This window comes from Pseudoliparis swirei, chromosome 19, assembly GCF_029220125.1.
Source record: "Pseudoliparis swirei isolate HS2019 ecotype Mariana Trench chromosome 19, NWPU_hadal_v1, whole genome shotgun sequence".
NCBI classification, from domain to species: Eukaryota; Metazoa; Chordata; class Actinopteri; order Perciformes; family Liparidae; genus Pseudoliparis; species Pseudoliparis swirei.
This window is the reverse complement of record NC_079406.1, coordinates 27,466,380-27,482,720: the sequence shown is the minus strand read 5'-3', so window position 1 is coordinate 27,482,720 and position 16,341 is coordinate 27,466,380. Positions and strand designations below refer to the sequence as shown.

The 16,341-nt window shown below is 37.7% G+C and overlaps 1 protein-coding gene and 1 long non-coding RNA gene across 3 annotated transcripts; one reads left to right on the top strand and one right to left on the bottom strand.

Annotated features, from left to right (window-relative positions):
• Nucleotides 1-1,272: 1,272 nt before the first annotated feature.
• On the bottom strand, nt 1,273-7,844 carry slc25a48 (solute carrier family 25 member 48). Of its 2 annotated transcripts, XM_056438940.1 has the most exons (7): nt 7,515-7,844; nt 6,162-6,205; nt 6,015-6,086; nt 5,508-5,760; nt 3,467-3,757; nt 2,753-2,886; nt 1,273-2,182 (listed from the first exon to the last, which is right to left on the bottom strand). In XM_056438940.1, exons 1-7 carry the CDS (start codon nt 7,567-7,569, stop codon nt 2,078-2,080), a joined length of 954 nt encoding a protein of 317 aa, XP_056294915.1. In that variant the 5' UTR covers nt 7,570-7,844; the 3' UTR covers nt 1,273-2,077. The 2 variants fall into 2 exon arrangements, with proteins under 2 accessions (XP_056294915.1, XP_056294914.1); XM_056438939.1 differs by lacking the exon at nt 1,273-2,182 and having other exon boundaries at nt 2,189-2,886.
• On the top strand, nt 6,015-6,391 carry LOC130209356 (uncharacterized). The gene is made up of 2 exons (XR_008834588.1): nt 6,015-6,108; nt 6,177-6,391. It is a non-coding gene; the product is annotated as an uncharacterized LOC130209356 (long non-coding RNA).
• Nucleotides 7,845-16,341: the final 8,497 nt, after the last annotated feature.

Below are 16,341 nucleotides of genomic sequence, written 5' to 3'. Positions count from 1 at the left end.
ACGCGCTCGGCGTAGCAGTTGCCCTCGTTGTAGTGTAGCTCCTAGGTCTGTAGCTAATAGGTCTGAAGCTCCTAGGTCTGAAGCTCCTAGCTCTGTAGCTCCTAGCTCTGTAGCTCCTAGGTCTGAAGCTCCTAGGTCTGAAGCTTCTAGCTCTGTAGCTCCTAGGTCTGAAGCTCCTAGGTCTGTAGCTCCTAGCTCTGTAGCTCCTAGGTCTGTAGCTAATAGGTCTGAAGCTCCTAGGTCTGTAGCTCCTAGGTCTGAAGCTCCTAGGTCTGAAGCTCCTAGCTCTGTAGCTCCTAGCTCTGTAGCTCCTAGGTCTGTAGCTAATAGGTCTGAAGCTCCTAGGTCTGTAGCTCCTAGGTCTGAAGCTCCTAGCTCTGTAGCTCCTAGCTCTGTAGCTCCTAGGTCTGTAGCTAATAGGTCTGAAGCTCCTAGGTCTGAAGCTCCTAGCTCTGTAGCTCCTAGCTCTGTAGCTCCTAGGTCTGAAGCTCCTAGGTCTGAAGCTTCTAGCTCTGTAGCTCCTAGGTCTGAAGCTCCTAGGTCTGAAGCTTCTAGCTCTGTAGCTCCTAGGTCTGAAGCTCCTAGGTCTGTAGCTTCTAGCTCTGTAGCTCCTAGGTCTGAAGCTTCTAGCTCTGTAGCTCCTAGGTCTGTAGCTCCTAGCTCTGTAGCTCCTAGGTCTGAAGCTCCTAGGTCTGAAGCTTCTAGCTCTGTAGCTCCTAGGTCTGAAGCTTCTAGCTCTGTAGCTCCTAGGTCTGAAGCTCCTAGGTCTGTAGCTTCTAGCTCTGAAGCTCCTAGCTCCGTAGCTTCTAGCTCTAAAAGCTTCTAGCTCCGAAGCTTCTAGCTCCGTAGCTTCTAGCTCTAAAAGCTTCTAGCTCCGTAGCTTCTAGCTCCGAAGCTTCTAGCTCCGTAGCTTCTAGCTCTAAAAGCTTCTAGCTCCGTAGGTTCTAGCTCCGTAGTTTTTACCTTAGCCTTCTGACGTCTGCTTCCTTTTTCATGGCTCGTTAACGCTGCCTCTCCAATGTTGAATGTTTTGGCGCCACTCAGTAGCCAACATAGTTAAAGCAACACTTTCCTGGCATAGTCGATTATCCCGACCGCTTCACTTAGCTACTGTTGCTATGGCGACCGAACTTTTCAGTTAAGGTGCGTTCAATTGCAGCGCGAAAATAATAATAATTGCACCGCCAGTATGAAAGCGTATACAGTATATCCCTGTCTATATTGATTTGTACAGGTACTCCGTCACATGTTATTATGAGAACAACCAAAGACTCGTGTGTTTAAAAGCTTTATTTATTTACAATAAAACACTTCTTTGACATGGCAGTTTACATATTTACAAGTATTTACAGGACAATAAAACTATTTAAAACATTGCTATCAGGCCGGCAGAATGCAAAAAGACAGTTATGTCCTAAAACCCACGAGTTTAAATGTGGTTTTAATCCATCAAAGTGATGATTTAGGATGAAAATAGACCTAAAGATGTCTTTCAACTGGTGAGATTAGTAATTCTACATTCATGGTGCAGACCTTTTAAAAACAATAATGTAACTGTGTTGCTCAGTGTCTGAATTTACAGTATTACATAAAAAAGGTGAACTGATAATTTACTCGTCAAACTCCCTTTTCTAAATATAAGAAATGCAAACATAATATATACAGGTAGATAATACCTTGGATGGATGTTTAACTAAAATAATGACTATATAGTCATTGAAATAATGAGTAATATAGTCATTAAATAATGGTTATATAATCACTAAAATAATGGTTGTATAATCACTAAAAGTTGTGCCACAGTGACAAATATGAACACATCATGATAACGTTATTGAGTCAAACAAGAGTTGGACTGCTGAAGCATTCCAACTAATAAATGATTCACTGAATAGACCTTGAACGCATCATGATGTCATTCAATGTAACCTCCGTTAGCTGTTAGCTCTGTTAGTTTTGTTAGCTGTTAGCTCTGTTATTTAGCCTATTAGGATCTTTGAGTGGGTCCAGTGTTAAGCGAAGCTCCTCTCCCCACTCAAGAGTTAAGCTCCTCCCCCCCCAACACGTCTCCTCCGGCCTAGAGACCTCTGAAGAACTGCAGGGAGAGTTCGTAGGTCAGGAACATGGTGGCGCTCATCGGGAAGCCTCGGATGGCGTTGACCGAGGCGCCGCGGAAGAAAACCTGCAACACAAGAACGTTCATGATGAGCCACACGGGGGTATGACGTCATCTTAAAGGTCATGTGGGGGGGAAACAGTCATAAAGTCACGGTAGAGTTTGTGGAAAAGCCATTAAAAAAAAGGTCCAAACATAGAAACTAAAAGATAAACCTGAAGGACGTCAGAATGAAGTATTTGCTGTGTATGAATACTGCTGTAGCCTCCCCTACTTCCTCTAGATACACAGAATATCTGTGATGACCCCCCCTGTGACCACGCGGTCCGGGACGTTTGGCTCCTACATCCTCCTGATAAAGTTTATCGGAAACTGTTGGCGCCTCGATCCCCGTGACCCCCGGACACCCTGACCTCTGACACCGGAGAGAGGCCGCGTGCTGTTGACTTTAGGCCGAGTCGACGGCAGCCATGTTGCAACGATTCAGCCGATGTGACCTCCACGCTACCAACAGTTTATTCACTAAATCAATCGAGGCGGTGTGTTTGTCCGCATGTCTTCACAGGTAGTGACCCGCGTATCGTACCAGAGGATGTTCAGGGACCTCGTATCGATGTCTGGGGATCGGTGCTTTACCTGCGCGCCCTCCGTCTTGTAGCTCTGCATGATGCAGTGCACGATGCCGCGGTACTTCCTCTGCGGGTGGGCGTCGGCCTGCAGACGGCTCTTCACCACGTCGGCCGGCGTCGCCGTGACCCACGAGATCGACCCTGGAGGAGAGAGAGAATCCACCTTCAGATTCCAGTTGCCAAGACTCTGGCAGGGTATCGGGTTGAATACAAATATACATATACATATATATATATATATATATATATATATATATATATCAAATATTATATAAAATATAATAATATAAATATATAATTATTTATGTATAATAATATATAATGATATATAATATATATATATATTGAAAATGAATATATCTATATTAAATATATATATCATACATATATATTAATATTTTCTGTATGTATATATTACATTTATATATATATAATATATATATCAATATATATCATATATATACATTATATAAATATATATTCAATGTATATATATAATATATATATATATAACATATTTATATCATATATAATATATTAAATATATGTGATATATATGTATTTGATATTAAATATATATTATATATATATTAAATATATTGTATATTAAATATATATATTACAGATATTATATGTATAATATATGTATTATATATATATATTATATATAATACATATAATGTATATGTTATGTAAAAAACACATGGTCCGTGGTGGCTACCTGCGAGGCCTCCGGCCAGCACGATGGAGCCGGGGTGGAGGCTGGCCGTGCCGTCGGGCTTCAGCAGGTTGCAGAAGACGGTGTAGGGGATGAAGTAGAGCATGTAGCCGGGCACGTCCCTCAGCACCATGGCGCCGGCGCCCCGGTAGAGGCCCGGCAGGCCCTCGGTCTGCAGGATGCTGCTGACGCAGTGCAGGGGCCCCCGGTAGGCGCTCTGGGCGGTGGGGATGCCGAGGGAGCGCAGCGGGATGCTGCTGCCGCTCGGCACGTTGCCGGCCAGGTTCAAGTTCTCTGTGGAGAAGGAAGGCAACGCCGTCAGCTGCTTGCTCCCAGGAACCAGTGTGAACGTAAGAATCTGCTCTGACCTGGACCTCTGACCCAACACTCTCAACTGTTTGTCACCAAAACCTTCTTTTTTTTTTTAGCTGCTTCTATAAATATATATGTATTTATATATATAAATATTTATATAAATATATATATGTATTTATAAATATATACATATATGTATTTATATATATATGAATGAATAAATATGTATTTACATATTTATATATATATATACAAATTTATATATATTTGTATTTATAAATATACATTTATATATATATATGAATACATAAATATATATATAAATATATATATATGTATTCATATATATAAATGTACTAGACTACATCAACAAAACATATGTACAGTCTTTGAACAAACAATAAAAACAATAACGATATGTAAAACATAGAAAGCATAATAAATATTACACATATATATATTTATATATATTTATTTATAGATAAATAATATACGTTACAAATGAGCATTTAGAGAGCAATACACTTTATATAAATTAATATATATGATCGTGTGTGATTCATTAACAAACTGACATGACCTTTATGAAAAAGAACAAAACAAGAAGTTCCTGTGAGAACAGGTGTGAAGGGGCGGAGCCTGACAGGCGCCATAAACCACCATAAACCAATAAAGAAGTCCACGTCTACTCGCGCCTCCTTATCTGGTGCCTGACCTTCAGAGAACTCAGATTACTGGTTTACAACACGACAGATTGGAAAACTAAATTAATTTATGATTTCCGTTTTTTAAAGAGTGGGCGGATGTCGGAACGCTTCTGTTCCGGGGCTAGCATGCTAGGTTGCGAACAAAAGAGATTTCTGGTATAGGAGTTTTTTTTTAAGTACCTGAACGTTCCATATCAGTAATATTTCTGAGCTAAGACAACTAGAATCATTAGAAATATTTGTTGTGTTAGAATTGTTATTTTTTTAAACAGAAAGTCTTCAAAATCTACATCTGAGTAAATATTGTTTTCCTCATAACGTCTTTGAATACTTAACTTCCTTCTCTACAGGTCATGTATAGATGAGATTAAAGATATTTGAGGGTCGTGGGGAGTTCCTTTCTTTCTTTTCCTTCATCTCTTTCTCCAAAAGTGACCGAAGACAAACGCACTAATGGGGGAACGGCTGGGTTCGTGCAGGCGTTGCCGTGCCAACGAGGTCGCTGTCCACGCCAGAAGGCCGGACGAAAAAAGAAAAACGAGAACAAACTCAACCACGCCATTGTTTTTTTCAGCTTTAGATCAAATTGTAAAGGAAGGAACACGTCGTCCTCCTCCTGCCACTCGAGGGGGACACCCCTTTAAATAAATATACAATCATATAAATATATAAATGAGTGTATAAATATTTATATATTCAAATATATATATATATCAATATAAATGTATATATATATGTATATAATTATAAATATATTCATATATATATGTATATATATTTATAAAAATATATAAATATTTATAGATATATACACTTATATGATTATATATATATTTATTTATATAATTATAAATATTTTGGTATATATAAGTATATATATGTATACATATTTATATATAAATATACATTTATATATTTGGAGTTATTTTTATATGTTGAAATAAATATAAATTGTAATGTTTATATATATATATAAACATATATTTATATATTATTAATAAATACATATTTTTAGTATTTACCTGCAAGGACCATCTGCGTCTGCAGCTGCAGCCTGATCTTCACCAGGTCCACCGGGGCGCCCAGGCCCACCGACATCAGGCCCGTCAGCATGCTGGCGGCGGCGAGGTCCGCCATGCCGCACGGGTGGCGCCCGTCGCCATGGCGATGCTGGCTGATGAGCCTCTGCGCGTTGCTGAAGAAGCCGAACACCACCGAGTTGTAGATGGTGATGCTGGCCAGAGGGAAGGACATGCCCCTGAAGAAGCCCATCGCCTGGAGGAGGAGGAGGAGGTCAGTTAAAACAAGGTGGATGGAAAGCACGTGAAACAAGCAAGGAGGGTCTGGAGGAGCCACTCCAAGTATTAGAAATACACACACACACACACACACATACAAATACACACACACAAACACACATACAAATACACACACACAAACACACTAACACACACACACACACAAAAACACACACAAATTCAAACACACACACAAACACACACATAGACACACACACACTCCCCCCTCACCGTCTCCTTCCTGTAGATGCTGAGGACGCAGTGGAGGAGGCTCTTGTATCCTCGGCCGGCCTGCAGCCGCGTCTGAAGGGGGAGGAGCCTAACGGTTAGTCCTGATGGATGCTCACCGATCAATAATCAGTAATAAAGCGTTCGTACCTTCACGGTGTCCAGCGGGTGACCCACGACCACGCTGCAGCTTCCTGCACACAGACGAAGAAGAAGAAGAAGAAGAAGAAGAAGAAGAAGAAGAAGAAGAAGAAGAAGAAGAAGAAGAAGAAGAAGAAGAAGAAGAAGAAGAAGAAGAAAGGGAACATTAGATAAATAAAAAAGAGAGAGAAACAAGTTTCTATGAAACTGGACGACATTAAACTTTTCATTCAAATGTATTCATTCATTTTGTATTTCCTCTAAAGAGAGAGAGAGAGAGAGAAGAGAGAGAGAGGGAGAGAAAGAGAGAAGAGCGAGAGAGAGAGAGAGAGAGAGAGAGATGGAGAGAGATGAGAGAGAGAGAGAGAGAGAGAGATGGAGAGAGATGGAGACTGTTCTGCCATCATCTGGCCCCCGGGTCAAAATAATCCATTGTGTCTCAATGACCCCCTGTTCTAACTGATGTGTGTGTGTGTGTGTGTGTGTGTTTGAAGCTGTGTGTGTGTGTGTGGTTGTAGCTGTGTGTGTGTGTGTGTTTGTAGCTGTGTGTGTGTGTGTGTTTGAAGCTGTGTGTGTGTGTGTGTGTTTGTAGCTGCGTGTGTGTGTGTGTTTGTAGCTGCGTGTGTGTGTGTGTTTGTAGCTGCGTGTGTGTGTGTGTTTGTAGCTGCGTGTGTGTGTGTGTTTGTAGCTGCGTGTGTTTGTGTGTTTGTAGCTGCGTGTGTGTGTGTGTTTGTAGCTGCGTGTGTCTGTCTGTGAGTATGTCTGAGTGTTTGTGAGTGTGTGTAGTTGTGAGTATGTCTGTGTGTGTTTGTGTGTGTGTGTGTTTGTGTATGTGAGTGTGTGTGTGTATGTGTGTGTGTTTGTGTATGTGAGTGTGTTTGTGTGTGTGTGTGTGTGTATGTGAGTATGTCTGTGTGTGTTTGTGTATGTGTGTGTGTGTGTGTTTGTGTATGTGAGTGTGTTTGTGTGTGTGTGTTTGTGTATGTGAGTATGTCTGTGTGTGTTTGTGTGTGTGTTTGTGTATGTGAGTATGTCTGTGTGTGTTTGTATGTGTGTGTGTGTTTGTGTATGTGAGTGTGTATGTGTGTGTGTTTGTGTATGTGAGTGTGTTTGTGTGTGTGTGTGTGTTTGTGTATGTGAGTATGTATGTGTGTGTTTGTGTGTGTGTTTGTGTTTGTGAGTATGTTTGTGTGCGTGTGTGTGTGTTTGTGTTTGTGAGTATGTCTGTGTGTGTGTGTGTGTATTATACAACAAGAACACCACCTCCTGCTTGTTTCTAAACTCCCCCCCCCCTCTTTGAACAGATGATTTAATACAAACAAATAGATTACCTCCCCCAACACACACACCCGCTGTACTCACCTCCGATGCAGCCCGCGATGAAGTCGTCCACCCTGAAGCTCTGGGTCGGCTGCATGTCTCTGGTCTCATCGGCGGATCGATGCTCTGATGTCGGCCGGTGTATCGATACGGAAGATTCTGGTTCTGAGGAGAGGAAGCGAGCGCGGGTGTTGTGTCTGTGTGTGTGTCTGTGTGTGTGTCTGTGTGTGTGTCTGTGTGTGTGTCTGTGTCTATGTGTGTGTGTCTGTGGTTGTGTGTGTCTGTGTGTGTGTCTGTGTGTCTGTGTGTGTGTTTGTGTCTGTATGTGTGTGTGTCTGTGGTTGTGTCTGTCTGTGTGTCTGTGTGTGTGTGTCTGTGTGTGTGTCTGTCTGTGTGTCTGTGTGTCTGTGTGTGTGTCTGTGTCTGTATGTGTGTGTGAGAGTTTTGATAAGAGAGCTGCACGATAGAGACCAATCAGAGCAGAGGGCCGAGGGGGGAACAAACTCCTCGACCAATCAGCTGCGAGCTCAGCTCTCAGCCTATAGATGCTCCGTGATGGAAATGAGCCATGAGGGTGACAGCTGACAAACACACAGGACACTACTGTTGATATCTAGTCATATATAGAAAATATATGTATATATATATTTATATGTATTTATTTATATACTTACTTATATATATATATGTATATATATATGCATATATATATATATGTGTATGTATATATATATATACCAGTGGCGGCTGGTGATTTTTTTGGGGGGGGGTGGGCGCAGTTGGGCGACGCGGTTTAAATAGCACTCAATAAGAGGAAAAGAGGTTTTGAGTAGAATATTGTAAAAAACAAAGCTTTATTTCAAGAACACAGCGTGCTCAACACTGTCCAATAACAACTATCAACACACTGTGACTTTGGGCATGAGAGGTTCAGAGCAGCTTTAAGGAACATGGGGTTGGGTTTCAGAGGTTTACAGAATAAAAGAGTTTCACCCTCACATGAAAGAGGTTCAGAGCAGAATAGAGTCAGAAAGAGATCACATGTTACGTTGGGGGACAGAGCAGACCCACTACTGTAAAGACAAGTATCCTCCTCTCTTTAAAGTGGTCACTTTACTCTCTGGTTAAAGTCATCATGTCTGTAACCAGCCTGTTTCATTATTCTTGAGGGAATGTGTCTGTTTTTCAGAACTTCTTCGTTGTGTTTCGATGCCAGTTCGGTCTCCTTCTGCTGACTGTAAACAGGGTTAGCTTCATGCTGTTAGCGAGTTAGCTCCATGCTCTTAGCTAGATAACTGCGGCAAGATTCGTGCTTTCCACTTGTCTGCAGCTCTTTAGATCCCTCCCCCCGTTGTAGTCCAGAGAGTTTCAGTCCCTTTGGAACAACAGACAGGAGAAACTAAACAGCATTACTCACTGAGCTCCAGCTAACAGCTCCGTTAGCTACCTGCTCCCGTAGCTCCGTGGAGCTCTCTGGCTGAGGGAACGATACCGGTCTCTGATTTGCCGAATAGTCCAGTCACGTGACATAAGAAACGACATCATTGGCCAGGGCGCAAATTTTTGCGCCCCAAGATTCACGTTTCATCCTCCAATGAGAAGCCGTCCTTGCCGAAACGACCGTGAAATGTTTGCTCGCTGCCGCACACACACGTTGGGCCGGCGCCCCGAAAAGGGGGCGGGGCTTCTCTCCGTGATGATGAGTGGCGATATATTATTTATGTCACATTTAACTTAAGTGGTTGTTGACAGGCTGACGGTCTCCCACACACATTTAGCGCGTCAACACGGTTTATTTACTATTTAAATGATTTGGTATATAATGTTTTTTGACAGGATATATTATATTTTTTCTTCTTTTTTTTCTCTTCATCTCAACATTTTAAGAGGGGCGGCGCCCTCTATGGACGCACCGCCACTGATATATCCACATATATTTATATGTATCTATATATCTATTTATATGTATATATAAATATATTTATATTTACAGTATATATATACACATTTAAATACATATGTTCATTTATATATATATATACATTTATATACATATGCTTATTTATATATTTATATATATAAATATATATATATATTAGGGCTGTCAATCGATTAAAAAAAAGTAACTAATTAATCGCACATTTTGAAATTCATTAATCGCGATTAAAAGTTTTGTTTCCTTCTTTTTAAAGACAAAACTTCACACAGAGCTGTGTTTTCAAAGAGGCTTCTACCTACAAAGTGCCAGCGAGGTATTTAATATCGTGGATGATAAATTGTTTCTTCAGTGAAACATCAGATTAGGAAGAAAAAAAAGAAGTATATTGAGACCCCATTGGTCCTGTCATCTTTAACATTGAACAGCAGCAGAACCAGTGGCCTTGGTGACTGACTGACATTCACATATGTCACGTTAACCCTCTGGAGGCTGGGGGCATGTTCTCCATTTTACAAAAAAATGTAAATTCACCTTTTAAAGTCGTTTGCATATGACACATACCCACGTGTTCTACATCAAACATTCCAGAACAATCTCAGCTCTATTCAATGAGGCTCATTGTCCTCGCGTCGTGTTCTCTGTTCTCTGACTGACAGGCTGCTAATGCGCCTCACCTGTGAGGTGGGAGGTCCTTTGTGATTTACTGAGTGTTCATTGGTTGTTTTTTTCGCAAAATGTTGACAGACAAACGAATTGACAAATCACGTTGAAGGTTTCGTGTGACGAGTTCTTTCCGCGCCGCGTCACCCGACACGTCGCCCCTCCGTTCCTCTGTGTGTCAGAGGGGGAGACGGGAGGAAGGAGGAGCAGGAGGAAACCCGACTGATTCATCCACGAGTTAAACTGATTTCTGATCCTTATTTTCTCGGAGAAATAATTGTTTTAAAAAACGGAAACAGTGTTAAACCGTACTGCCGCTGTTTGACACTCGGTTTGAGTGTAAAAACTTCAACGAACACCGGAAGTAAACAAAGTTGCGTTAATTGCGTTAAAATATTTTAGTGCGTTAACGCGGCCAAATTAATCGCATAGATTAACGCGTTAACGCTGACAGCCCTAATATATATATATATATATAATATAAATACAAATCATACAAAATAAAATGTAACTAGATTTCTGATACTCCTGATACCAAACCTGGTTTTATTTTGTTCACAAACTATTAAACTATGTATTACTCCTTACTCACATTTCTAAATAATATGCAAATCCAGACAATATTTAAGAAACATTATATAGCTCAGTGTGGTGGGAGGGAGTCTGTTGCACTGCAGGGGTTGGGTTCGATTCCCTCCTCCCCCATTAGCAAGCAAGTCGTGTCCCTGCAAGGGCACTGAACCCAGTTGCTTCCTCGGCGCGCACGCAGCCCACTGCTCCTTAATAACTAAGGATGGGTTAAATGCAGAGAACTAATTTCCCCTTAGGGATTAATAAAAGTGTATATTCTATATAGACATATTCCTCAAAGAAAATGATATATATATATATATATACATACATTAAGTAACCGTTACTTAAAGTTCCCAATATTGTTATACTTATATTGTATTTTTTCTACTTCTGGAGGTGGTCAATACGACAGCAACTGAAGGTCTTATTTACTAATAGAGTCGACACTCGTGGTTAATGTCCACTTCCTGTCTGCTGCTCTGATCCACACGTGAGCAGCATTAAATCTGAACTACTATAAGAAATAAATCACTTTGCTTATCGACGGGTCAGGAAATGAAATGTGTGTTTACTGTTGTTGCTTTTAAAGGTGAGTAAAGCTTTATTGTTCATACCTGTCGGGGGAATCGGTTCTGATCCAATAAACAAAGCCGAGGTCGTTCAAGGTCAGTCAAGAGCAGCAGCAAGAGCTGACAGGTCACATGAGTTCATGAAGGAACACACACACACACGCGCACACACACACACACACACACACACACACACACACGAGGAGACAAACAGGAAGTGAAATGAAAAGAATCTAGAAATATAAAAATATAAAAAAGGAAAAACATTTAAAGTTATATAAGACGAGTAAGAAAATATAAAATGATCTTCCTTTAATTAAAAATAATGTCTGAATGGATTTATTTATTTATAAATATATCATTACTTATTATTATATATATATATATTCATATAATAAATATTATTATTTATTATTTATTTTGTTATAAATTTATTTTTTCATAAATATATCATTATTTATAATTGTATCATATATATATATATACATATAAATATATGCTTTTTTAAAACTAACTAGTTCAGAATGTAAATGACAATGTGTTCATGTTAATATTTTAAAAGGATTTTAATACAAATTACATATTTATTTAGCCTTTTCCCCTAGATATTATTTTTTTAAAGACCAAGCTGTCAATTATCTGTCAATCAGCTTTCAGATTTATATCCTAACAAAAAAATAATTACTTGGATCCAGCAACATTTTCTGACTGGACACGTTTGCCTTAATATTATATATTGTATAAAGTGATGTTGTTTGGACATGTTCGACTGGGAGAGGGAGGACACCAGATAGTAAAGGGTTAACTTATCTGTAAACACACAAAGATCAAAGTTAATATTTCACAGTGGTTATACCCCCCCCCCCTCCCCATGCAGACCAACCAGCTCGAGATAACTGATAACAGAGACACCTCGTGGAAAACTACCTGAGGAGAGCAGGTTGGATTCCACCATGAGGGAAGAGGAAGACTCCCAATGTTGACCTTAAGATCACTTTAAACCTTCTTTACACACCCACACACATCCCTGTATCATTTATATTTATAAAACAAATATACAAATATATATTCATAAATATATGTTTATTATATAAATATAAACATTTATATATATATATATTTATATATAAATTCATATTGATCATAACCCTATATACATAATTAACATATATTCATATAATATATATTTTATATAAATATGTTTTTATCTATATATATATATTTATATAATAAATATATATAGATTTATTATATAAATAAAAATATATACATATATTTATATAATACACATATATATATGCAAATACATGTTTATTATAAATAAATATATATACCATAAATATATATTTATAATATATATATATATTTAATAAATAAATATTTTTATTGAAATTTTTTTTTTAATTAATAAAAAATAACTATATATATATACACATATATTCATGTAATATATTTATATATATATATATATACATGAACACATGAATAAATACAAATAATACATATCTTGTAGTGTAATATATATCTTGTAGTTTAATAAATTTCTTGTAGTTGAAAAGATATCTTGTAGTTTAATGGATTTCTTGTAGTTTAATAGATATATTGTAGTTTTAATAGATATCTTGTAGTTTAATGGATATCTTGAAGTTTAATGGATATCTTGTAGTTTAATAGATATCTTGTAGTTTAATGGATATCTTGTAGTTTAATGGATATCTTGTAGTTTCATGGATATCTTGTAGTTTAAGAGATACATTGTAGTTTTAATAGATATCTTGTAGTTTAATGGATATCTTGTAGTTTAATAGATATATTGTAGTTGAGATAGATATCTTGTAGTTTAATGGATATCTTGTAGTTTGATGGATATCTTGTAGTTTAATAGATATATTGTAGTTTGATGGATATCCGAGGGCAATAAAGGAAACAGACGAAGTGGACATACAATACTTCTTATCGTTCAGATTCATTAATGAATTGTCGGTTTCTCAACATGTTGATTGTTTGAAAGAGTTTATTACCGTTGATGGAAAACCTCCACGACTACGAGAAGAAGGCGTGTCTCATCATTGCTTCTGAATCACGTTTCAGGGGGTCAACCACACCTGGTGCCACGGACCAATCAGAGGCCAGAACCCCTTCACACACACACACACACACACACACACACACACACACACACACACACACACACACACAGCGCTGACGTTTATTATGACCGATAAGACCTGGAAGATGAGGTTGTTTTCTGAGAAGTTCTTTGCTGCATTCGTGTGAAAGAACACAACAACACAGCCGTCCTGGTTTCTGTGTGTTGTGCGCTGACTGGTTGTGTGAGGATCAGCTTGTGAGGGAACTCTGAGGGTCAAAAGCAAAAGCACACCATGTCTTTGTTTGCAGAGGGCCGGTCAGGGGCCCTCGGCTTGGCCACAACACTTGAGAGGCCGTTGTTTTTGGTTTGCAGGATTCAATTGATGTTAACAATCCAAAGAAAAACAAATAACACAATATAAAAAACACTGAAAACACGAGAAAAGGCCATTTGACCGGCTGATCAATGACTCCATTTATGTAGTATAGATATCTAACTAATCGAACTCTGAATAAAGTCCCAATTATTCATTTCTATGAGGAGCATTTAAGCCTCTTGTGGACAAATTTGGTATTACATAAGTGATTCTCTTTTAAAAATGAGAACAAATATTATTTTCTTCACCTGTCTTAATAATTTGCAAAACAATAACACAAAATTATGTAAGCAAAACTTTGATTTAATATGTTCATAAGCAAAAACAACAACATTGAGATCACTCTTAAAAAAGGTATCACCGAAATGTGTTATTCTCACATGTTTGACCTCTCTGGGATTCCGTATGTGTGTGGAATACTATGAGGATCACACTATATATATATAATTTATATGATGCACATATATATAATTATATTAAATATATATACATATATATACGTATATATATTATACAGATACTTATTTATATAATATATTTTAAATATATTTGTATATATATATATATATATAAATATATTTATATATATATACATATGTATTTATTTATATATACATATATATATATAATTGATATGATGCACATATATATAATTATATTATATATACATATATATACGTATATATATATTATACATATACTTATTCATATAATTTATTTTAAATATATTTGTATATATATATTTATAAAATGATATACATATATATGTATTTATTTATATACATACATATATATGTATTTATTTATTTATTTATATATCTATATATATATATTGCTACAGTACAATAGCATATAGTATACATATTTATAAATAAATATATATATATATATTTATATACATACATATGTATTTATTTATATACATATATATTTATATATATCTATATCTATATATATATTGCTACAGTACAATAGCATATAGTATAAATATTTATATATATATATTCGGAAAAAAGGAAAAAAAGGAATACAAAGAACCACTCTGAAGTGACTGTCTGCAGCCACTAGGGGGCAGTACAACTTCATCTCTGACCGCCAGGCCCATTCATCCACCTCTTGTCTTTTCTTTTCAATGTCACAGTTTCAATCACGGACGACCTTTTTTTTCATTTTTCCGCCTCGCATGGCAGCTTCACGTCACGTGACATGCGACTCCTAAAGCAGCCCGGTAAATAAATCTGACCTCAGATCAGATGCACGCAATGAAACAACACAAGGCTGGAGAGAGAGGGATGGGGGCTTCATTCATACATGTGTGTATGTATATTAATTAATATATATTTTTTAAATGTATATATTTGTGTATATACCTAATTGTTTATATATAAAAACATGATTATGTATATATATATATATATATAAATATAAATATATACATATATATCTATATATAGATATATATGTAATCCAAATAATCCTCCTCTCCTCCTCTTCTCCTCTCATTCCTTCCATCAACATCCTCCTCCTCCTCCGGTGTTCTCAGACTCAGAAGGAGGTGCAGCTCGATGGAGAGTCCCAAGGCGACGCTCTTTATTTAGAATATTAATGAAAAGAAAAGCCATAAAAATTAGAAAAATATCGTTCAAGAACAAAAAGAAGAGAAAAATATTCTAGTGAGATTTAAAAAAAAATTTTTGTTATATGAAAATATATTCATCGTAACAAGTTGATTCATGCTGCCCCCTAGAGGCTGCAGTGTTCATTACACCTATGAATATATATATATATAAATATAAATATATATATATGTATCAATATATATTTAAATATAAATCAATAAAGTTTAAAATATAAATATAAATATATTTTTTTCAATATATATAATCAACAAAAAAAAAATATATTTTTAATATACAGTATATATTTTAAACATAGTTTATATATTAATATACATATTTTTTACTGCCCTCTTTCCCTCCGCCGCTCCACGTTTCTCACGTCTCTTCTCACTCTGACATCGTTCATCTGTCTCAAGAGGAAATTAGAGGAGATTGAGGCAATTACGCCTCGAGAGCCTCCTCCTCCTCACGGGGACAATAACGCACCAAATGAGCCTCGTTCTCAATTTCCATGAAATCCCCGCGCAGACAAAAGCCGCGTCCTCGCCGATTACCCAGCATGCAGCTGGTGCTGCCCATTGTGCCGGGCGATCATTCGGAGTCGATGAACGTCTTTCACAAGATTACTTGACCTTTTGACCTCTCTCTCTCTCTAATGAGATCACACTTGTGCTCGTCTAATATTGTTATCGCCGTAGAGTCTGGGAGAAGTTGTCGATGAGGTAATGTTTGGAGATGAAGGTCTTGGTGTCACCTCATCTTCAGTTACATCATAATCAACCAGCGTGTCTTTAATCATCACATCTCGTCTGGAAAGTAACTTGAAGTATAAAAAATACATGAAAATGGACAAAATAGATGAAATAGAGAGATGTAGTCCTCCTAAAGGAGCTCTCTGTGTGATAGACGTGATGTCCACGTCATCACATCCGGGTCTTCGGCTCCGCTCCGCTCCAGAAGGCCACAGCTTGATTGTCTGTCACTCGGCCGTGTGTGCGCGCATGCGCAGGTTGACTGACGCTCGGTGCGGCGCGTCGCTCT

Excerpts from the sequence above, each read along its gene's own strand:
- slc25a48 (XM_056438939.1), bottom strand. The coding sequence starts at position 7,569 with ATGCAGCCGACCCAGAGCTTCAGGGTGGACGACTTCATCGCGGGCTGC. Across the intron at positions 6,087-6,161 it reads ACCCGCTGGACACCGTGAAG|ACGCGGCTGCAGGCCGGCCG; the intron begins GTACGAACGCTT and ends CTCCCCCTTCAG. Across the intron at positions 3,758-5,507 it reads GACGCAGATGGTCCTTGCAG|AGAACTTGAACCTGGCCGGC; the intron begins GTAAATACTAAA and ends CCTTCTCCACAG.